General features: G+C 44.4%; 1 protein-coding gene and 1 long non-coding RNA gene across 2 annotated transcripts in view; both read left to right on the top strand.

Moving 5' to 3' along the window:
• The first annotated feature begins 6,030 nt into the window (after positions 1-6,030).
• Positions 6,031-8,416, top strand: LOC141275872 (uncharacterized). The gene is made up of 2 exons (XR_012324387.1): positions 6,031-7,401; positions 7,984-8,416. It is a non-coding gene; the product is annotated as an uncharacterized lncRNA (long non-coding RNA).
• A 2,764-nt stretch (positions 8,417-11,180) lies between these two features.
• The window catches only part of SP1 (Sp1 transcription factor), a 42,757-nt gene continuing 29,941 nt past the window's right edge, over positions 11,181-23,996 (top strand). The window contains exons 1-3 of the mRNA XM_033866608.2: positions 11,181-11,266; positions 12,338-12,495; positions 12,809-14,324. Of these exons, the coding sequence (XP_033722499.1) occupies positions 11,260-11,266; positions 12,338-12,495; positions 12,809-14,324 (1,681 nt within the window). The 5' untranslated portion in view covers positions 11,181-11,259. The remainder of the gene's footprint in view (positions 11,267-12,337; positions 12,496-12,808; positions 14,325-23,996) is intronic.

The raw sequence follows: 23,996 nt of genomic DNA, 5'->3' as shown, positions 1-23,996 counted from the left end.
TTCCAGGGATGAAGCTTGATCTAAGACTTGAAAAGTGAGTTCTTTTTCTTTTTTTTTTTTTTTTTTTGGCTGCACCATGTGGCTTGTGGGATCTTAGTTCCCCGACCAGGGATTGAACCCAGGCCCTGGGCAATGAGAGCACAGAGTCCTAACCACTGGACCTGGACCACCAGGGAATTCCTGAAAAGTGAGTTCTTGAACTACTACGGGGAAGGGCACCCCAGGCATTCACCTGTATGTGTATCAGTAGGATGTCATGGAGAAAACCATTTGGTCTATTTTATGAGTGATAAGTAGTTGAGTGGGCATGGCTGGAGCTTTGCTCGCTAGGTGAAAGGTAAGTCCTGGAAAAACTTGATTTGATTTGTACCAGAAGATAAGCTATGTCTTATCAGTGAGATAAGACTCCCTGGGGCCTATTTTGAAGAGGGTCAACCTAGAGACAAGAAATGAATTGTTTACAGTAACAAGTAAACAATGTTGGGTTCACCTGCCTAACGGATGAATCTGAAAGATGTTTGCGGAATAAGACTGATGGGACTCAATGACTGATTACTGCTATGAGTGGGGAGGATAGGCGTCTAAGAGAGAGAGTAAAAGTTTGTTGGGGAGAAAACTGGTCACAAGGTCACTTAAAAAGGGATCCCTTTGGGAATTCCCTAGCAGTCCAGTGGTTAGGACTCTGTGCTCTCACTGCCGAGGGCCCAGGTTCAATCCCTGGTAGGGGAAATAAGATCTCACAAGCTGCACAGCGAGGCCAAAAAAAAAAAAAAAAAAGGAGAGGGATCCCTTGTGTATGTATCTCCTTCATTGCATGTAAGACAGGATATTATAATTAGCTGAGTATGATTCAGCCTCCTCTACTAAGCCAGGAGTTCCTTGAGGAAGGAGCGTGTCTCCTTCGTCTCATCTTCCTCAGTGCCTAGAGCCCTATCTTGCACAGAACATGTTCAACAACGAATAAAAGTGCAGGGCAGAGAGATTGGCTTTGGTCTGAGGTGGGGGATAAAAGTATTTTTAAATTTTTAGCCACGTGGCTTACAGGATCCCTGACCAGGGATCAAACGTGGGCCCCTGGCAGTGAATGTGGGCCCCCGGCAGTGAAAGTGGGAAGTCTTAACTAGTGGACACACCAGGAATTCCCTGGAGGGGGGATAGATAATCACAAGTTGGGAGGAAGGAAGTTCTCCAGCTTACTGTCTCCCTCCTCAGCCTGGGTCAGAAGCCTGCCCCAGGGGAGATTGCTCCCATTTCCCCTAAATCCTTTACTTCTCTGAGTTAGCAACATGGTGTGATAGATGCTGTCTAGCTCAGACATGGGTGACTGCAGTGTGGAGAAGAGTGTCTCCCCAAAATTCTACTACCACCACGCAGAAACGGATTCTAAAACCGTGCCATAGGAGAAGCCCCGTACTTCTACTCCCCTCCTCTAAATCACCAAACCTTGAGCTGTATGGCAAGTGGTGGCATGTCTTTGGCACTATGCCATAGGCTGATGTGGCAAGGGGAGAAGAGGAGAGAACAGCCAAGAAGCTGTAAACTCCAGCAGAAAGCAAAGGAGGCCATGGGCCTGAGACTCGAGATGTAAAAGGAGAAATGAGCCAGTGGGAATTTTAATTATTATTATTTAATTTTTAAACTGTATTATTAAAAAATCATTTAAATCGGAATGGAGGACTTCCCTGGTGGCGCAGTGGTTAAGAATCCACCTGCCAATGCAGGGGACACGGGTTCGAGCCCTGATCCCAGAAGATTCCACATGCCGTGGAGCAAATAAGGTTGTGCACCACAACTACCGAGCCTGTGCGCTAGAGCCTGCAAGCCACAACTACTGAGCCTGCGTGCCACAACTAGTGAAACCCACGCACCTAGAGCCCGTGCTCCACAACAAGAGAGGCCACCACAATGAGAAGCCCGTGCACCACAGCGAAGAGTAGTCCCCACTCGCCGCAACTAGAGAAACCCCATGCACAGCAACAAAGACCCAATGCAGCTGAAGGTAATAAATAAATAAATAAAATTTAAAAAAAAAAGAGTATCCCTTGCTCCCCGCAACTAGAGAAAGCCCACGCACAGCAACAAAGACCCAAAACAGCCAAAAATAAAAATAAATTAATTAATTTTAAAAAAATCTGAAGGGAGAGGAAAATGGATCTGATATAACTGTCATCTGGACTTAACAATTATTAATATTTGGAGGGTGGGGCCAAAAAACAATTATTGATATTTGCCACATTTAGGTCAGTTATTCATTCATTTATCTACTTATTTATTTATTTTTTGGCTGCACCGTGCAGCTTGTGGGATCCTAGTTCCCCAACCAGGGATCAAACCCACGCCCCCGGCAGTGGAGGCACACAGTCCTAAGCACTGGAGAGCCAGGGCATTCCCCCAGTTATTCTTTTTTTAAGCATTTTAATATAATTTACAGACATTTTGAGTTAAACCCTTACATATTAACAATTATTCCTTAATATCATCTAATACCCAGTCCATATTCAAATTTTCCCAGCTGTCCCCAAAAGGTCTTTTTATTGTTGCTGTTTTGTTCAAAATAGGATCGTGTTGCATGTGACTGTTTTGCCTCTTAAGTCTCCTTTAAGCAAGAGCAGCTCTTCCTCCTCCTTTTCCACGCCACTGATGTGTTATTTTATTTTATTTACTTTTGACTGCATTGGGTCTTCGTTGCTGTGCGCGGGCTTTCTCTAGTTGCAGCGAGCGGGGGCTACTTTTCATTGCGGTGTGCAGGCTTCTCATTGCAGTGGCTTCTCTTGTTGCAGAGCATGGGCTCTAGGCGCACAGGCTTCAGTAGTTGTGGCACGTGGGCTCAGTAGTTGTGGCTCACGGGCTCTAGAGCGCAGGCTCAGCAGCTGTGGTGCACTGGCTTAGTTGCTCCACGGCATGTGGGATCTTCCCAGATCAGGGCTCGAACCCGTGTCTCCTGCATTGGCAGGCGAATTCTTTTTTTTTAAATTTTTTTATACAGCAGGTTCTTACTAGTTATCCATTTTATACATATTAGCATATATATGTCAATCCCAATCTCACAATTCATCCCACCACCATCTCCCCCCACCCCCCACCACCACTTTCCCCCCTTGGTGTCCATTCATTTGTTCTCTACATCTGTGTCCCTATTTCTGGCAGGCAGATTCTTAACCACTGCATCACCAGGGAAGCCCTGACCTGTTCTTTTTTTTTGGCCGTGCCTAGCACGTGGGATCTTAGTTCCCCAACCAGGGATCAAACCCTCACCCCCTGCATTGCAAATGTAGAGTCTTAACCACTGGACTGCCAGGAAAGTCCTCCATTGACTTGTTGAAGAAATAGTCAGTTACCCTGTAGAATGACCTACCTTTTGGATTTTTCTGATTAGTTTCTTTGTGTTTTGACTTACCTTGTTCCTCCAGTCCCCATATTTTCTGGAAACTGGAGATTAGATCTAAAGACTTCCTTAGATTCAGGTTCGATATTCTTGGAAAGAATATTTGTTAGGTGATGCAGTGTTCTTCATATTGCCTTATATCAGGGCCACATAATGCACATATGTGCACATGGCTGGTGGTCTGGTGTCCTGTGTTTTTGAAGCTGCTGGAGGAAGCTAAGCCCGAGGGGATCTAGGCGGTTAACCACCTCTGGACCTGGAGGCTGAGCTCTGACTGGGCTCCAGCCTCCGTGGCTGCTGGCCTTAGCAGCACGGTGTGGGTTGAGGTCAGGGAGGAGGCACTCAGAGAAGCATCAGCTTGATGTTGGCAGCTTGGACTGGCTCAGTCCTTTGGCAGGATTGAGCAGAGGGTCCTGGGACAGAGATACCACAACGGCAGCAGTGCCTCCTTTCAGCCCTGCTGTGTGCACCTTGTAGGAATGAGGAGACTAACCAGGCAAAATTCCCCAGGACTGGGGGGGGAGACAAACCATTTCAAGACCTGTTCACCGTGTCCTGCACTCTCCACTGTGGAGATCAGGAAGCCTTCCTCTTCCAATCTGGGACCTTTGGTGGTTGGACTGATGGTGGTGAGGCTCAGAGAAAATTCCTGACTCTGCTGGCTCAATTTTTCTGGTACTCTGGCTTCCAGTTTCTGCCTTAAATACTCTTTGATTGATGTTAAACTTTAGAATGTCAGTGCTAGAAGAAGCCTGTGGGTCACCTGGACTAGCCCCTCACTGAAGAATCCTCATTCTCCCTCATCTTTCTTAGAAATAGCTGCATGTAAGATGGTGAGATCAGGATGTTACCATGTATTTCCCCAGCTTCAGTCATTCATACACCACCTTCTTTTTCTTTTTTTAACATTTTTATTGAAGTCTAGTTAATTTACAATGTTGTGTTAGTTTCAAGTGTACAGCAAAGTGATTCTGTTATATATATATTCTTTTTCAGATTCGTTTCCATTATTGGTTATTAAAAGATATTGAGTATAGTTCCCTGTGCTATACAGTAGGTCCTTGTTATTTACCTATTTTATATATAGCAGTGTGTATATGTTAATCCCAAACTCCTAATTTATCCTCACCACCTCCACCCACCCACTATCCCCTTTGGTAACTGTAAGTTTGTTTTCTATGTCTGTGAGTCTATTTCTGTTTTGTAAATAAGTTCATTTGTATCATTTTTTTTAGATTCCACATACAAGTGATATTATATGATATTTGTCTTTCTCTATTTGACTTATTCCACTTAATATGATAATTTCTAGGTCCATCCATCACACTCCACCTTCCTATTTTTACCACAATCAGGCTCCCCTTGTTCCGTAATATACCATTACTTTTTTTTTTTTTTTTTTTTGCGGTACGCTGGCCTCTCACTGTTGTGGCCTCTCCCATTGCCGAGCACAGGCTCCGGACGCACAGGCTCGGCAGCCATGGCTCACGGGCCCAGCCCCTCCGCGGCATGTGGGATCTTCCTGGACCAGGGCACGCCTGCATCGGCAGGCGGACTCTCAACCACTGCGCCACCAGGGAAGCCCTACCATTACTTTTTTTTTTTTTTAATATTTATTTATCTGGCTGCGCCGGGTCTTAGTTGCGGCATGCGGGATCTTTGTTGCCGAGTGCGGGATCTTCCTTGCGGCATGCAGGATCTAGTTCCCTGACCAGGGATCATACCCAGGCCCCATGCATTGGGAATGCGGAGTCTTAACCATTGGACCACCAGGGAAGTCCCTATACCATTACTTTTTTCTTCACCCTAACAATAACATCTGTGAAATGATAGGTTTGGTATGTAGTTCAATTTCTTTCTAAAAATTTATTAGGGACTTCCCTGGTGGCACAATGGTTAAGAATCCACCTGCCAGTGCAGGGGACATGGGCTCGATCCCTGGTCTGGGAAGATCCCACATGCCGCAGAGCAACTAGCCACCTGCGCCACAACTACTGAGCCCGCATGCCACAACTACTGAAGCTTGGCGCCTGGAGCCCGTGCTCCACAACAAGAGAAGCCACTGCAATGAGAAGCCCGCGCACCACAACGAAGAGTAGCCCCAGCTCGCCGCAACTAGAGAAAGCCCGTGCGCAGCAATGAAGACCTGCAGCCAAAAATAAATAAATAAAATACAATAAATGTATAAAAAAATAATAAAATAAAAATAAAAATTTATTCAAAGAACACATACAGAAATGTTCAATGCCACCACACTTTCGGAAATGCTGGAGTAGAATTGGCATCAGAGAGTCCCACCTACCTCTGCCTTGAGACCTTGGCTGGACACACTTCTCAAGTTCTAAATTTATTTCCCAATCAGTAAGAAAGAGACACTATACTATCTACAAGTATTAGTTACTAGTCTTGTGAGTGGCTGAAGGTAAGTTCTTCCTGGAAGGCACCCAGGGACTTTTGTCCAGGCACCTCTGATCACCTACAGTGGTGGGGGAGGGGAGGGCAGAGAGAAGGCAGGACGCGGTAAGGGTTACCTCTAGGCTGGGCATCGGCCTCAGGGCAGCGCTGGGAAAACCTTTCTTGGTGGCAAAAGCCTGTGAAGCGCCTGCCCTCTCCACCATCTCCCTGGGCACCTCAAGAAGGTACGAACATGGTGTTCCAGGGCCTTTCCCCCACAGGAACCACCCACTCTCCTGGGGGAACAGTGAAAACTTCCGGGAGAAAAGAGGAGTCAGGTGTCAGGCCTCTACGAACTTCAGCTGGCTTTTCGGGCTCAAGGGAGGGAGGGCAAAGCAGGAAGGAGGGGTATAGCGCTTGGGGAGAGCCAGCTGGTCCACCGCTAGCCGGAAACTGGGGGTGGAGAGGCCCCGGCCCGGCCCACACCAGTGTCCCAGCTCCAGGCTGGGCCTGAGAGGCCGGCAAACCCCACCCCACTCCTCTGGGCACCTCGTGGCCCAGGCGGGTTTGTTTATGAATCCAGCTCCCTCCACCCCCAGCCCGGCCCTCTGCCCGCCCTCAGGGTGGCCCCAGTACCGTGGGAGGGGGAAACCGGGCCAGTCCCCGCCAGCGCCCCTCCGGTCCCCTCCCCTTTCCTCCTCTAGCCTGTGCTGTGGGTGCCCCGGCAGGGCAGGTCCTTTTTATAGACCTGTTGAACCAGTCGGGGCCATTCTCCTTTCTGGGAGTGGGAAGCTGGGGGTGGTGCAGCTCTCTTCTCAGCTCTGGACTCCGGAGGGGTCTCAGGGCTTCTTCCCCAGGAGAGGAAGGAGAAAAGGAAACTGCTTCATTTTTGGTTAAAAGAGGAAGTTTTGTTTTGTTTTGTTTTGAATGCTGAACTGCCGGGCAGTACCCCAGTCACCCTGGGGGTGCAGAGGTCCGGGTGGCGGTGGCGATGGGGGTGACTGGTGAGGGTAACTTGGCAGTAAGCACAGGCTTCCTTCCAGGTCTGGTGAGCTGAGGAGCCTGAGGGGGTTGGATATTTGAGGGAGGGAAATGTTTTGATTATGTGTTTGTTTTCAGCTGGAGTCCCTAGGGGTCAGATTTAAATGTTCAGTGAAGCTCTCTGCTTGTTCACTGTGGGGTCCAGGCTCCTCTCTGAGCCTCCCTGGTGACTCCAACTTGCCTCCTCTAGCTGTCAAGAATGCAGATGGATCGTGTCTCTCAGCAGTTTCTATTCCTCTTTCCCACCATGCCTGAAACCACCTCTACTTTTATTTGCCAAAGGGTCTTAAAGGTGCAGGGACCATCAGCTGGGTTTACAGTCAGGCCTGTCTTCTTGCAGTCTTCTTCAGAAAAGAGAATATTCCAGAAGTTTGGGCCAGAGTTCAGCTCCAACAATAACTAAATTGTGTTCTTGACTATGCCTCCCAACTCTCAGACAGAAAACCCCTCCCCGGTTCCCCCAGCCTTTCTTCCTCGTCCAGGGCCTTCAAGACCACCAGAACCACTAGTTGCCGGACTGGAAGAAGGCCTTCCAAGTACCAGGCAGAGTCTAGGCAGGGATGAACCGTGATGGATCTCAGGTAAGGAAACAAAGCCGGCAAAGATGCAGAATGAGTCATTTTAAATAATAATAATAGTAAAGAATATCTGTAGCCTGTCTCGGATTTTTCATCAACATTTTCATCTGGGCTTCTCAAACAGAAAGAAACCTCTTCTTGTTAGAGTTCTTCTTAGTTACTTGCCTTTGCAGGGTCCTGAAAAGACTGAAGGGCGTGTTGTGATGATCCATTTAGCTTCTCCAAGTCACCATTGCCTTGCAAATGACCTGAGCGTGCATGATGTAAAATATCTAGGCTTGTTTTCCTGTTCAGAGAGCTAGAATGTAAAGGTTTATAAGACAGTTGAGACTTAATTTTCTTGTCAGGGACTATTTTTCTTTCCTATACTCCTTTATCCTAGAGAAGGTAGGACAGGTAAATGAAATTTTAGTCAGTGTGTTTTGTTCTTAACAGCTGTAGTTGAGAGCTTACTGAGAGGGAGGTTACAATGATGGTATAAAAGGAGAATTTTGAATCATTTGTGTATTTTAATTTGTAAAATGTTCCCGCTACCAGATTGCTAAGTGGGAAATTGCTAGAATCAAAGAGCAGCTTCAAAATCAGTTTTAGGGCTTCCCTGGTGGTGCAGTGGTTGAGAGTCCGCCTGCCGATGCAGAGGACACGGGTTCGTGCCCCGGTCCGGGAAGATCCCACATGCCGCGGAGCAGCTAAGCCCGTGCGCCACAGCTACTGAGCCTGCACTCTAGAGCCTGCGAGCCATGACTACCGAAGCCCGTGCGCCTAGACCCTGTGCTCCACAACAAGAGAAGCCACCACAATGAGAAGCCCATGCACCGCAACAAAGGGTAACCCCCGCTCGCCGCAACTAGAGAAAGACTGCACACAGCAACGAAGACCCAACGCAGCCAAAAATATATAAATTAATTAATTTAAAAAAATTAAATTTGTTCAGGTTTTCACAGATGAATTGGACAAGATGGATCATGTCCATATGCTCTCAGGAACTATCAATAAACAAGCTTATGTCGAGGACATCCCTCACTAGCCAGGATCTGAATTCTGTCTTGTCCTGGAGAAGCAAGGAGAGAGTATTGTGAAAAGGATGGTGGCTCTTGAATTTCTGAGTCTAAATCTAGGCCGTTTTTCTCACTACGTGGAATAAAATCAAACCCTAGTCCCCATTTCAGGTTTAGACTAGCTTAGAATTGCTGGAAAAAACACAAGCGTTGGAACTAAACAAAACAGTCATAATTTAACTGAAGTATCTGAGCCTCAGGTTTCTCATCTGTAGAAGAGGATGACAATTTCTTAAATTGGTTGAAAGGATTAGACAGAGCACGTGAAACGTTCAGAGGGCTGCTCCACGTTGTTAGTTCCTCCTCCCTCCCACCCCCCCCCCAGCAAGTTTGGGTGTGGTCCTTTGCTAAATACACTAAACAGCTGTTGGAATCTCCAGAGCTTGGTTTACAAAGATGAGTAATACAGCTTCTTCCCTCCAGGAAGTTTCTTTCCTTCTGGAAGTTTCTTCTCTCCAATTTCTTCCCTTAGTGTTTCTTAAACTCTGATTTAGGGACTAATCACCTGAAAGAGCTATTTAAGAATGCATATTCTCATGCCCCACTCTAGAGAATCTCATTTATTAGGTCTGAGATGGGGTCTAGGAATCCACCTTTTTAAAAAAGCAGTCCAGAGGATACCAGTAAAGCCTCTGATATTATATTCTGAGAAACTTTGACCTAGGGAGAGATGCTATTAATGGAAATGTGATGTTTTATAGGAGTATGATACCATTTGAGCTGTTCTGGAAGTATGGGCAGGATTTTTTTCAGGAGTTAGAAGGTAACAAAAAAAGCTTTTTAAAAACTAAATAAATTTGGGACTTCCCTGGCCATCCAGTGGTTAAGACGCCACCTTACATGCAGGGTGTGCATGTTCAATCTCTGGTCAGGGAACTAAGCTCTCACGTGCAGTGGGGTGTGGCCAAAAATTAAAGTATTTTTTTATTAAGCCCATTTTTATAAATGGTTATACAAGGCATTGCTTTATTCACTTAAGAATTTATAGAAGACTTTTTGTGGGACTATTCTGGGTTGGAATATGGCAGTACAACCTATTAGCTTTGTGATCTTGGGCAAGTTACTTCCCAGCCTCAATTTCTTCACTTATAAAATACATAATATCTCTAATACTAATATCTTCCTTATGAGAATGACATAAGGAATGCAAGACGCCTAGCTGACCTAGGCACCTAACACTATAGGCTTTCACCTTCAGGCCTTGCCCAAAACAGCAAGAGGTCTCAGTTTTGGGGGAATCCAGACTTCAAAACGTGACACTATCAAGTGCTGAATTGCAGATAATGAAGTGCCAACATATAACATACAAGTGAGAAAGAGAATGACCTTGTCATGTTATTAACAAACCACCCAGGCTGCCTCCACCAAAACTAGGATACAGGAGAGGCAGAATGGGAGACCAGAAATTCAGGTGTCTCAGGAAAGATCTCCTTTAACCTTTGTAGTTGCAAAAAGCAGGAACTCTATCTTGCTAGCTTGCTTTTTGCTTAGACTGTATTTACAATTAAAGGGGGCGGGGGGGAAGTGGCTTACAGAATCTTGACTCTGGGAAGTTCTCCAACATGCTTTAGTCTTCAAAGGGAAGCTCTTGAAAACTTAACCCGCCTTAAGTAGCTAGCACCTCTGTCTGGGGGGAATTTAATAAAAGGGCGTTTGCTGCAGTCACAAAGACCGTTCAAATTGGTCAGCACATTATTAACTGAATGTGTGAACACCCTCCCCAGATTTCGTTGCGCTTGTATCTACAGGGCTTACACCACATTCAGAGGCATCCGCTTGCCTGTCCGCCCACCCGGGGGAGAGTGAGACTTGAGAAGTACTTTTAAGAGCGGTTACATTAAGACTCAGACGAGCCCTGGTGTCAAGGCAGACCTACGTGCCGAGTAGCTCGGCCCTGACACTTGTTGAGCTGCACGGCTCCGCTGAAGCGTTGCTACCTAATCACGGAGAAGACGTTCCCTGAGGAGGGCCAAAATGGCGACGGACTCCTCCTGGCACAGCCCTGTTCCCTCCCGGCTCTAGTAACGCCCATTGGCTAAGTTGGAGGCGGTGCCAGGCTCCCCCCGCCGCCTCATTGGACTGAATGACTGAGGGAGACGCCAATTCTCCTCTGCCCACTCCAAGTTCCTGCCCTCAGAGCTCACGCGGCGTTCAATTGGCTTTTATTCACGTCAACTTGCGTCCTATCGTGTCTCTTTTCAGTGTTAATCCAATCATAACTTTCCTGGCTGCCCGCCTGATTTCTGACTGGTTTTGATCAGTTTCATCCTATCCCATTCCTGTCTACTTCTTACCTCCTCCCACCAGGACTTTGCCCAGGCACGTCCAGGGTTCTGGTTGGTTGTTGTTCTGTCAGTCCAATGAAAGCTCTTCCTATCCCTACCTCTCAGGGAGCCCGCCGGGCAGTTGACTGGCTTCTTTTCAAGCCTATCAACTCTAGTTCCCGCCCACCTTCACTTCCTGCGTCTTTCATTGGCCTTTAAAACTGAGAGAGCGCTCTTTTTGGGCGGACACCTCGCACGCAACTTTGTCTTGCACGCCTTAAGAGTGCAAGCGAGTCTTACCATTGGGCAATCTACCCGTCTTTTTTCTGCAAGTCCCTCCTTTCTCCCTCCCTCATTGGGCGGGGCAGCAGTGAAGGGGCGGGGCCTAGGCCGGGCTTGTGGCGCGCTGCTCCCTCCTCCTTACCCCCCCCCTCCCTGTCCGGTCCGGGTTCGCTTGCCTCGTCAGCGTCCGCGTTTTTCCTGGCCCCCCCCAACCCCCCCGGACAGGACCCCCTTGAGCTCGTCCCTCGGCTGCCACCATGAGCGGTAAGGATGAGTCCACTCCAAGCTTAGGGGTGGGAGGGGAGTGAGGGGGCGCGCGCGAGGGCCGACCGGGCGGTCCCCGCCGTAGGGGGGACGGGCGGGAGGCGGCGGCGGCGGCCTTGGTCCCGCCCGGGGCGGAGGGAAGGGAGGGAGAAGGGGCAGTGGCGGGGCCTCCGCGGAGGAGGGGGATGGGCCACCCGCCCCGGGGGAGGGGGCAGCGTGGCCTCGCCCGCCCCCTGCCCGCCCCGGCCACGGGGGACGGGCCTTACCCCCCACTACTCGGCCGCTCGCCTGAGGCTCCTCCTGCCGGGGGCTGGAGCCGCGGGGGCGGCCCGAGCAGTGCAGGCCCCGCCCGGGCCAACCGCCTCCCTGGTCCGCCCTCTGGTCGCCGCCGGCCCCAGGGCCCTCCCCCACCCCCCGGCCGTAGATTACCCCTCCCCCCCGCAAATTACCCCTCCCCCCCTACCGTCCCGCCCTTTCCACGCCTCTCACCCCGAAACCGCCCTTTCACTCTAGGGCCCGCCCTGTAGCCGCCCCGAAACGCCTGATTTCTAACGCCTGGACCTCTTTAGCCCCTTACTAGTATTCACAGATGTTTCCCCACTCAAACTTTTTATCTGTTCTTTTCCCCTTTCTCTTCCTTTCCTCTTGTTACTTTTTACACTTGAATTTTTCTTTTTCCTTACCTCCTTTGACCCTACTTTTAGCTCGCTTTCCATCCACTCACGTGTTGTTTTGTGCCTTACCTATCCTTTTTTTCCCCAGGATACTTTTAAACTCTTTCAACATGCCCACCGACCTTCACATTTCCTATATCAAAAGCACCTTTTCAGTGTTTTATGAGTTTAATTTTGTGCAAGGGAGAGTCGAGGCCCAGTTTTGGCACCACCTAGCCTAGTTTACATCCTACTCGTCCTACAACTGTTTCTTCTCCCCCAATCCTTTTTTTTTTCTTAATACTGGCGCCTTTCACCTTCCTGTTAGTCATTTCTGTTTCATCACAGCCTCCTTTACCCTTCCTCACTTTACCCTTCTCCTTTCTCGAACTTTAAGTTATTTTCAAATTCTTTTTAGACCAAGATCACTCCATGGATGAAATGACAGCTGTGGTGAAGATTGAAAAAGGAGTTGGTGGCAATAATGGGGGCAATGGTAATGGTGGTGGTGCCTTTTCTCAGGCTCGAAGCAGCAGCACAGGCAGTAGCAGCAGCAGTGGAGGAGGAGGAGGGCAGGTAAGTGATGATCTGGACAGAGTGGGGAAGGTGTTGAGAGGATGTAAATATTCATAGATGATTGTCTGTCTTTTCATAGGAAAATTTTTAAGAAAGGGCTGAACTTTTATAGATAGGGAAGTAAGCACAGAGAGACAAGTAGCTTGGAGATCCCCCCAAATGAGAATTTCAGCAGTATAGATAGGTCAGCTTTTTGTTTGGGTTTTTTTTGTTGTTGTTGTTGTTTTGCTGTTTATATTTTGTGTACTACCCCCTGGGCTGGCAGATGGGTGTCACTAAAGTAACTCCTTTCCTCTCCTTTATTTCTGGCCAGGAATCCCAGCCATCCCCTTTGGCCCTCCTGGCAGCAACTTGCAGCAGAATTGAGTCACCCAATGAAAACAGCAACAACTCCCAGGGCCCAAGCCAGTCAGGGGGCACAGGTGAGCTTGACCTCACAGCCACACAACTTTCCCAGGGTGCCAATGGCTGGCAGATCATCTCTTCCTCCTCTGGGGCTACCCCTACCTCGAAGGAACAGAGTGGCAGCAGTACCAGTGGCAACAATGGCAGTGAGTCTTCCAAGAATCGCACAGTCTCTGGTGGGCAGTATGTTGTGGCTGCCACCTCCAACCTACAGAACCAGCAAGTCCTGACAGGATTGCCTGGAGTGATGCCTAATATTCAGTATCAAGTAATCCCACAGTTCCAGACCGTTGATGGGCAACAGCTGCAGTTTGCTGCCACTGGGGCCCAAGTGCAGCAGGATGGTTCAGGTCAGATACAGATCATACCAGGTGCAAACCAACAGATCATCACAAATCGAGGAAGTGGAGGCAACATCATTGCTGCTATGCCAAACCTACTCCAGCAGGCTGTCCCCCTCCAAGGCCTGGCTAATAATGTACTCTCAGGACAGACTCAGTATGTGACCAATGTACCAGTGGCCCTGAATGGGAATATTACCTTGCTACCTGTCAACAGCGTTTCTGCAGCTACCTTGACTCCTAGCTCTCAGGCAGTCACGATCAGCAGCTCTGGGTCCCAGGAGAGTGGCTCACAGCCTGTCACCTCAGGGACTGCCATCAGTTCTGCCAGTTTGGTATCATCACAAGCCAGTTCCAGCTCCTTTTTCACCAATGCCAATAGCTACTCAACAACTACTACCACCAGCAACATGGGAATTATGAACTTTACCACCAGCGGATCAGCAGGGACCAACTCTCAAAGCCAGACACCGCAGAGGGTCAGTGGGCTGCAGGGATCTGATGCTCTGAACATCCAGCAGAACCAGACATCTGGAGGCTCACTGCAAGCAAGTCAACAAAAAGAGGGAGAGCAAAACCAGCAGACGCAGCAACAACAACAAATTCTCATCCAGCCTCAACTAGTTCAAGGGGGACAGGCCCTCCAGGCCCTCCAAGCAGCCCCACTGTCAGGGCAGACCTTTACAACTCAAGCTATCTCCCAGGAAACCCTCCAGAACCTTCAGCTTCAGGCTGTTCCAAACTCTGGCCCTATCATCATCCGGACACCAACAGTGGGGCCCAATGGACAGGTCAGTTGGCAGACTCTTCAGCTGCAGAACCTCCAAGTTCAGAACCCACAGGCCCAGACAATCACCTTGGCCCCAATGCAGGGTGTTTCCTTGGGGCAGACCAGCAGCAGCAGTACCACCCTTACACCTATTGCCTCAGCTGCTTCCATCCCTGCTGGCACAGTCACTGTGAATGCTGCTCAACTCTCCTCCATGCCTGGCCTCCAGACCATTAACCTCAGTGCATTGGGTGCTTCAGGAATCCAGGTGCACCAGCTTCCAAGCCTGCCCTTGGCTATAGCAAATGCCTCAGGTAAGGCTTGAAATCTTTCGTATTTATCTCCAGAGCTACTTAGCATCCCAGCTGAAACTGTTGAGTCTAAAGAAGGGAGTAGAATCTTTTGAGGGTAACACTTTCTTCAGGGCAAGTCAGTTAGAGAAATAGCAATGATTCTAAGTCATTTGGAACTGACTTAATGGAACCTTTTTTTCTTTTCCTCAGTTAATCTGATGAGAAAGGAGCCCTTCTGGGCAATGTCCCTGGGGTCTCTGTACTTTCAGTGCCTTTGGTGCTACAGAACAAGGGTCGGCAAACTTTTTCTGTAAAGGGCCAGACAGTAAATATTTTAGGCCTTGTGGGCCACGTGTGGTTTCAGTTACATGTACTTTTTTGTTTGGTTTTTGCAACACTTTAAAAATATAAAACCATTCTTACCAGTGAGGGCTTTATTTGGCCTGAGGGCTCACCCCTGCGGGGATAGGAATTGGTTATAAACTTAACCTATTTGTAGGGCAGTTATTAAATCATCAGATACTTCTTATGAACTGTAAGCAAGGGAAAAGTGATGGATTCCAAAGGACTTTTCAACAAAATAAGTTCCCTGGTTAATCTTTAGTTAACAAGAAGAGCGTACCCTCTGAGCAAGCAAGGTTTAATTTTTTCAACTCCTACTTACCTTGAAAGTACTTATGTGTATTTTTAATAAGCTTCTTAGGTGATTCTTTTTTTGTTTAATTAATTTATTTTTTGTTTCTTAGGCTTCCTAGGTGATTCTCATACTTCCTATATTAGAGAGCCACTTCCTAGTCTGCTTTGAAAGTAGTGTGTGGTTGAGAAGGGAGGGGCGAGAAAGGGAGTGGGGACCAGAATGGAGTTGGGGAGGTGGAGCTGAGAGGAGTTGGGAATAAGGAGAACTTTGAAGGGGAAAGAGTCGTCAGGGAAGAGGTATATATTGGAATGTATGTTGAATCAGTTGATGCTACTATTCAGTCATTTATTTTGAACTATGTTCACTAGTATTGGTTAATTTGAAATTTAAAACATTTATTTTAAAAGGTGAAAGTTAGTTTATTTAGAATTTATCATTTTAAATTCCATGGTGATGGAGCTAATCTTTAATAAAGCACATTAGGATACATACACATTTTTATATTATGGCATGATATATACAAGTTATGATGGGAAATAGTTTAATACCACCAAACTTCTACTTCTGTTGGAATATGTGTGGGTTTATTAACTGTTTACTTTTATTATAGAGTTCTCATTCCGTTTAGACTGGTTCTTATGTAAGAGAGGATAACAAATAGGCAACCATATTTCCTGCCTCTTGCAGTTTAGGAAAATCTGTGCTGGGGAGGTCTGCTCAAGTTCCCTGCTTTCTCACAGTCTTGTAGTGTGTTTAAAATTAGTACATTTTGAGCCTTAACAGACAGTAATTTTCTTAGTGAATTGGAGATCTTGGAATAGAAAGTTAGAGCTGGAAGGGACCTGAGAAAATCGTCTCATACAACTGCCTTATTTTCTAGATGAGTACTTTGAGATACTGGGAAGCACTTAAGTGATGAGACTACTTGCTGTTAGTTCTAGTCTGGGGCATTCATTACCTGTTAGTTTTAACTTGGGACATGAGAAATCCTTTAGACTGTTTAAAATGTTTCGGAAAAGATATTTTTGTTTCTTTGAAATTTAAGGCTCTAGAGCTGGCAAGTTTTTTATAGGCTAAAAATTATGGGAGTAGAAATGGGAAAAGTTTAATAAAAACTGAACCCAACAGCCTGGAAAATTAGACACTTTCTGGGTAATCTACATTTGTGTGTTTGTTTTCTCTTTGCTCTTAGGTTGTTGTATCCAGCAGTTTTGCTCTTCAAAGGAAAGCAAAACTGAGATTGTTCTAGTTAGTAATAATTTGGATCCTTTCAATTTTTAAACGGTTTATAACTTCAGCTCTAAGGAACAGTTCTGAGACACTTTCATTGCTAAATCATGCTCTGGGGAAGTCTGCCATTTACTATGTCATAAGATAGGGCTACCGACCTAGCTGTTACTGATGGTCTCTGAGCTCTAGAAAATGCATGCCTTTTTGTAAGGTAGCAGCAGTTTGACATTCACTAAGGAGAGAATGAGGCTCTGAAAGGCCATTTTGTGAGAGTTGAGATTGCTTTATTAATAGTGGTTTCTGAAGATACATGTTTCTTTCTGGTTAGTCATACTTGTGCAACATTTTTTTCCCCTTCAATTGATCTGACTTCAGCCTTAATGAAAGATAATAAAGTCATTTCCTGGAAGGTTAGTGCTCCTTAGCTGTTGTGCGGCTGCTACAAAGTGTCTCATATATAGTTATTTCTGATATATGGTTTTTCTGGTATATAGTTATTTTATTAGAAAAACTCAACCTCTTGGCAGTATGATGTAGTGGAAAGAGCTTTGGATATGAAATCATGTTGTAAGCTACAAGATACAGAGAGGTAGGTAGATAGCACTCTGCAAAGTGAGACATTATTATTACATGGTTGTGGAAGACTGCAGGTTAGTATGTTTACTTTTCTTTTCTTTTCTTTTTTTTTTTTTTTTTGGCCACACTGCACAGCTTGTTGGGATCCTAGTTACCCAACCAGGGATCTAAGGAACCCATCCCCCTTCCCCCCCACCGCCCCCCAGCAGTGGAGGCAAGGAGTCCCAACCACTGGACTGCCAGGGAATTCCCACATTTATTAGTTTTTAAAGGTGACGTTTAAATATCTTCTAAGCTGTCATTTTGACTTTCACTATGTTTGTTTGCTTGAATATACAGGCAAAGGCACAAACTTAGAACCGAATAAGCCCGCCGTCTCTGTATTCCTGTTTTTCACAGCTCTGCCCCTGGTGGGTGGTAGTGAAGAAGAGACCACCCAGTAAACTGAGTTTAGTTTCCAGACAGTGAAATGATCTATAGGCTCTTAGTTTTTGTTGTTTTTTAAGTTAGCAGCTTTTTTTTTTAATCAACACCCTTTCCCCTTTATCAGCACCCTTTTCCCTTTCATTTTCTAGTCATATGCTCAAAGATCTTGGTTTTTTGTTTTTGTTTTTGTTTTTTTTTAAGCTTAAAGCTTCAGATTTTTTCTCAGCCACTGCTAAATCCAGAAAACTCTTCCCCCAGGTTGAGGAGGGGCCTGGTTTTGAAAGACTTAGTTTGGATGACTTTGTGGGAGTTCTGCCTAATAAAGAGTGCAGGGGTGGGCTTTGGCAAGAGAATAGAGCACATTTCCTTGATGGCTATAATACACTCAAGAAGCAAATTTCAGGCACTAAAAATAAAAATTTCACATCTGCTCAGTTTTATCGGGGTCAGGAAAATGTCTCTTAGAAGTTAAGTTGAATGCGATACCAGAGTTGGTTTGCCAAGTGTCGCTAAACTTGGGGTCAGATTGCTGAGACCTAATTTGTTAAGAGAGTTGTATTTTAGACTAGTTCATTTGAACATTAGTGATAAGTAGGTTTAGAGGATTTAAATGTGTTCAAAATTAACATTCTAGTGCAAAAGGTCATACAAGAGAATTTTCTATTTTAAAATAATAATACTCTTATCAAATATAAATGTTTCTGCGTCATTTGTTGTATCTAATATTATATTTGATTCTTAGTGTGATTTTTTAAGTGCTTTTTAAACGAGTTCAGTTTAAGTAGAAAAGGTCTCCTTTAAAACGTAGGTGCCTTGATTGATTTGAAAAGACTGAGAAGGCAGTCTTGAGACCTTTTCAATTGCTCCTATTTATTCATTCCAGTGGCTTTCTGTCAATGACGTCATTGTTAAATCCTGTTGCATTGTGTAATGTGGCCATTTTAGTTCTTAATTAAATAACGAGCACAAGGGTGCCTAGTGTTTCAGAAAAATTTAGTATCTGTTCTCATATCTCCCTTTCCCTTTAATTGTTCTACTTTGTAAAGTAGCATATAAATGTTGGCACTAAAAATTTAGTTCTGCTCATTCCTTGCTTCTGATTGTTTTGTTTTCCCTCCTTGAAAATGTTTTAAATGTAAGATGAACATCTGTAGAAAAGCTTTATTACATAACACTTTGTAAGTTACTGGTTGGGTGTCTGTAAACATTAATAGATAATAATTAGTTGAAAATTTTCAATTTGCTGTTTAATTGAAAAACAGGGCATATTTTTCATATTTCATACAGAAGGGATATCACAATAGTACTATACCTTTCTGTAACATTTAGCATTATTATACAGGCCCTGGTGTTCTGAAGCATTATTTAAAAGGTATATGCCACACTATGACTACATTGTTAATACTATTCTAGGTTTTAAGAATTGGGCCCCTTAAAAGACCCTGAAAAAGTTTCTGAAGAAAGTTTTTTTCTTCAGAGTTGGTTGCAAATCTGGGCTGTAATTTGAATTTATACTTTTCCTTCCAGTGTTTTTTAATTTTAATTATTTATTTATTTAAAAATATTCGTTTATTTATTTGGCTGCTCCCAGTCTTAGTTGCGGCACGGATCTCTGTTGTGGTGTGCAGGATCTTTAGTTGCAGCATGTATGCGGGATCTAGTTCCCTGACCAGGGATCGAACTTGGGCCTCCTGCACTGGGAGCATGGAGTCTTAACCACTGGACCACCGGGGAAGTCCCTCACTCCAGTGTGTGTGAAACTCTGAGTGGCTTATGGAAACTGCATAGTATAACTCGTTTGATAAGTTGGGCATGCCTGTCTAATTTACTATGAATCCTTCTCACCCTATATCTGTGTGTAAAATAAATAATAATTTAATGATTTCAAAGAAGCGGTTAAAATATAAAATACCCAGGTCAAGACAAAGACTTGCCCATTACAAGATGAGAGAACTCAGTTAAAAATCTACATCTTTGAAAAAAAAAAAAAAATCTACATCTCTGAAGGAATTCCCTGGTGGTCCAGTGGTTAGGACTCGGCTCTTTTCACTGCTATGGGCCTGGGTTCAGTCTCTGGTCAGGGAACTGAGATCCTGCAAGCCGCACGGTGAGGCCAAAACAAAAGAAAAACAAAACAAAAAATCTACATCTCTGAAAAAAAAATTTGAAACGTTTTCACAGGAAATCAAATATTTGCTGCAAATAATCTAAGTAAGGTTAAATGCTATTGAGATGGATCATTTCAGATTATTCCATATGTTCTTCATTAACTTGACCCTGTTTGGATTGCTTAGAAGGGGGGTGAGGATCCTCTCCAATTCCCTCCTTTTTTTAAAAAAAAAATTTATTTGGTTGTGCTGGGTCTTAGTTGCAGCAGGCGGGTTCCTTAGCTGCAGTTCGTGGGCTCCTTAGTTACGGCATGCATGTGGAATCTAGTTCCCCGACCAGGGATCGAGCCCGGGCCCCCTGCATTGGGAGCATGGAGTCTTAGCCACTGTGCCACCAAGGAAGTGCCTCCAATACCCTCCTTTTGGAAACCTAAGGTGTAGAAAGATTCAGTGACTTGCCAAAGGTCACTGACAAAATTTACAGAGTGATAGAGGTCTTCTGACTTCAGATCAGTATCCTTTCCATTATACTACTACTCTCTCTTTTTTTTAAATAAATTTATTTGTTTATTTTTGGCTGCGTTGGGTCTTTGTTGCCGCATGCGGGCTTTCTGTAGTTTCGGTGACCGGGGGCTACTCTTCATTGTGGTGCACGTGCTTCTCATTGCAGTGGCTTCTCTTGTTGCAGAGCATGGGCTCTAGGCGCACGGGCTTCAGTAGTTGTGGCTCGTGGGCTGTAGAGCGCAGGCTTAGTAGTTGTGGTACACAGGCTTAGTTGCTCCGTGGCATGTGGGATCTTCCCAGACCAGGGCTCAAACCCGTGTCCCCTGCAATGGCAGGCGGATTCTTAACCACTGCGCCACCAGGGAAGTCTGAATTTTAGCAAAATTTATTGAGCATTTATTGTGTGTCTGATGTGTTAGGCTCTTGGAATTCATTGAAACAGGTATGTTCCCGGGCCTTCTTGGAGCTCCAGTTGCTGTTGCGTTATAGTTACCTACACTTAGTGCAACGAGAAGCCCACGCACCGCAATGAAGAGTAGCCCCTGCTCATCGCAACTAGAGAAAAGCCCATGCACAGCAACAAAGACCCAACGCAGCCAAAAATAAAATAAATTTATTTAAAAAAATAAATAAAAATGCTGTCATGTCCTTTAATACTTGTTTTTACTTTTATTTATAATTTTGGCTCAAGTTTGTAAAAGAAGATGCATGGAAAGAGGAAAGAGATTTGTATATATATATTGTGATGTACTTAATGATATTTTTGCTTGGTTGCTGTTAAATCCCTAGCATTTATGTAGTTTTAGGAAAAATTGATTAAAACGAAAGAATATGAAAAGTAATATAGATATTTTTAAATAATTATTTTTAATTGTGGTAAAAACCACATAACATAAAATATACCATCTTAACCATTTTTAGGTGTACATACAGTTCAGTGATATCAAGTATATTCACATTGTTATGCAACAGATCTCCAAAACTTTTTCATCTTACAAAACTGAAACACTACCTATACCTATTAAAATCCTATTTCCCCCTCTTCCCAGCCCCTTGCAGCCATACAAAGTAGGTTCTACTTTGTATTTCTATGAATTTGACTACCTTAGATATCTCATGTAAGTGGAATCATAGGGTATTTGTCTTTTTGCAACAAGCTTATTTCATCTAGCATAATGTCTTGTGAGCTCATCCGTATTGTAGCATGTGACAGGATTTCCTTCCTTTTTAATGCTGAATAATATTCCATTGTATGTATATACTACATTTTCTTTATCCGTTCATCTGTGATGGCCATTTGGCTTTCTTCCACCTCTTGGCAATTGTGAATAGTGTGGCTGTGACTTGGGTGTGCAAATATCTCTTTAAGATCCTGCTTTTAGTTCTTTTGGATATATACCCAGAAGTAGGATTGCTGGATCATATGGTAATTCTATTTTTTTTAATTTTTAATTTTTTCATTTATTTATTTATTTCTGGCCGTGCCGTGCGGCTTGCGGGGATCTCAGTTCTGCGACCAGTGATTGAACCTGGGCCCTGGCAGTGAAAGCGCCAAGTCCTAACCAGCGGAACGTCAGGGAACTCCCAAGTAATTCTGTTTTTAATTTTCTGAGGAAATGTATTTTGTAGCTTTGCTTTTAGCTTCTATAAACAAAGATTTTCAAAAACTACATTTCCATACTATGTTTTCAGTTAGAACTACATTTTAAGCTTTTTTGTCTGATTATAAGATTATTTCCAGATAAGATTATTTCCAGATTTCCTATAAGATTATTTCCAGATTTTGTAATCTAATGGAGCAAGATCATTAATACACTATAGCTGATATCCAGCTGCTTTTACATTATTTAAATACGGATATTTGTAATGTAAGATGCTTAAAATGGAGCTCAAGGATTGAGATTTGAGACAGGAATTATTACCGTTTAAGATTGCACATGAAAAATTGTCATGATAGGGAATTCCCTGGCGGTCCAGTGGTTAGGACTCCAAGCTTCCACTGCAGGGGGCGTGGGTTTGATTCCTGGTCAGGGAACTAATATCCCACAAGCTATGCGGCACGGCAAAAAAAAAAAAAAGGGAAAAAAATTGTCATGATATACAATGTTTTTTTTAAAATTTTAATTTTATTATTTTTATTTTATTTTATTTTAATAAATTTATTTTATTTATTTATTTTTGGCTGCATTGGGTCTTTGTTGCTGCGCGTGGGCTTTCTCTAGTTGTGGCGAGCAGGGGCTACTCTTCATTGCAGTGCGCAAGCTTCTCATTGCAGTGGCTTCTCTTGTTGCCGAGCTCAGGCTCTCGGTGCGCAGGCTTAGTAGTTGCGGCTCGCGGGCTCTAGAGCACAGGCTCAATAGTTGTGGTGCATGGTTTAGTTGTTCCATGGCATGTGGAATCTTCCCAGACCAGGAATCGAACCCATGTCCCCTGCATTGGCAGGTGGATTCTTAACCACTGTGCCACCAGGGAAGTCCTGATTTTATTATTTTTTTAATACAGCAGGTACAATGTTGTTTTTTTTTTTTTTTAAGGGAAATTGGGGCCGGATTGTGAAGGGTCGTTTATTTTGCATTTCTTTTTTATATTTATTTTATTTATTTATTATTTTTGGCTGTGTTGGGTCTTCGCTGCTACACGCGAGCTTTCTCTAGTTGCCTGAGCGGGGGCTACTCTTTGCGATGTGCAGGCTTCTCACTGCGGTGGCTTCTCTTGTTGCAGAGCACGGGCTTTAGGCATGTGATCTTCAGTAGTTGTGGTACGCAGGCTCTAGAGCGCAGGCTCGGTAGTTGTAGTGCATTGGCTTAGTTGCTCTGCGGCATGTGGGATCTTCCTGGACCAGGGCTTGAACCTGTGTCCCCTGCATTGGCAGGTGGATTCTCAACCACTGCGCCACCAGGGAAGTCCCCACATTGTATTATTTTTAACTGAAATGTGAAATTCAGATGCATCCAGACTTAAATTACTGATGGTTCTTTGATTTATTCCTGAAAACATTCTGATGAATAATTGACTTAAGTCTTAAAATTTTATTGCAATAACCAGAATGGAGACATTATAAAGTATTATCATATTACATTATCTAGATGGGTTTTACCATAAAAATTTAAGAAATAGGCATTTAAACTTTAAGAAATAGGCACATGTAATAAGGGTTACATGAAATAGGCACTTTCATTTCCCGTACTTCTTTCCTAGCGTTGAAAATTTTTACTCCATGGACTGTTTGGTTTTAATCGTAGCTTTGCTTGCAAAGGAGTTTGATGCTGTTTAAAAGTGGTACCACCCAAGAAATTGGTCCCTTTCCAAAAAGCTAAGCATCAAACTTAAACAAACCTTTCATTTTTTTAGCTCCATAAAGCGTCAGTATTATAGATAGTATTGTCCAGAATGATTCTCTTAATGAGAATGTTACTGAAGGACTACTAATGTTGCATCATCTGAAGACCCTCTCATAAAAGCAAGGTATCCCAGGACCACAGTAGAGCAGATGGTTTGGAGATACCTGGCATTGTGCTCAGCATGCTCTACAATATTGTACCTAGAGGAAACAAAAATATAAAGGCTATGTTTGGAAAACATGAGCTTCTGTTCAGAAGTCAAGTTCTAAGGCTTTTCTAGTTCTGGTTCAAAACCACCATCAGGCCCATGCAGCTGCCTTCTGAAACCTGAAATGGAGGCTGAAAATGAAAGCTACTGCTGCACATGAATGGTTCTGTTTATAAATGAGTCACATTGTGTCATGTCTCCTGTTTTCTTATACCACCTCCACACCACCCCCATTTCTATTCCCAACCTCCCGTGAGATGTTGGTACTATGAACAAACACAGGCACTCGCTAAAGAGTACTGTTTTTTCTTTTTTTTTCCTGTTTGCTATGCTGCTGTTAGGAGGGAAAATGAAATGACTCTTTGAAAGTACAATATAAAAATCCACAAAATTGTTGGGAGATTGGGAACAGTTGTTGGGAAAAGTTTTTCTACTTGGTTAGTACTCTTCTGGATGGGAAGTTATAGATGACTGACTGTAAGTGGGATCTTAAAGCCAAAATACTGCGGTTTGTTTTTTGTTTTAAATACTGTTTTTGCAGATGAACAAGTCTCACATCCTGTGTAGTATAAGATTGAACAGTTTAGCTGGACGAAATAACTCCAGCTCTGAAACTAGAAGTAATTGAAAATTCTTTGTGAAAGAAAAAGAAAGTTTGCCCTG

Source organism: Tursiops truncatus, chromosome 11 (assembly GCF_011762595.2).
Source record: "Tursiops truncatus isolate mTurTru1 chromosome 11, mTurTru1.mat.Y, whole genome shotgun sequence".
NCBI lineage: Eukaryota > Metazoa > Chordata > Mammalia > Artiodactyla > Delphinidae > Tursiops > Tursiops truncatus.
Note: the sequence above shows the minus strand (reverse complement) of the source record. Positions and strands in the feature narration are given on the sequence as shown.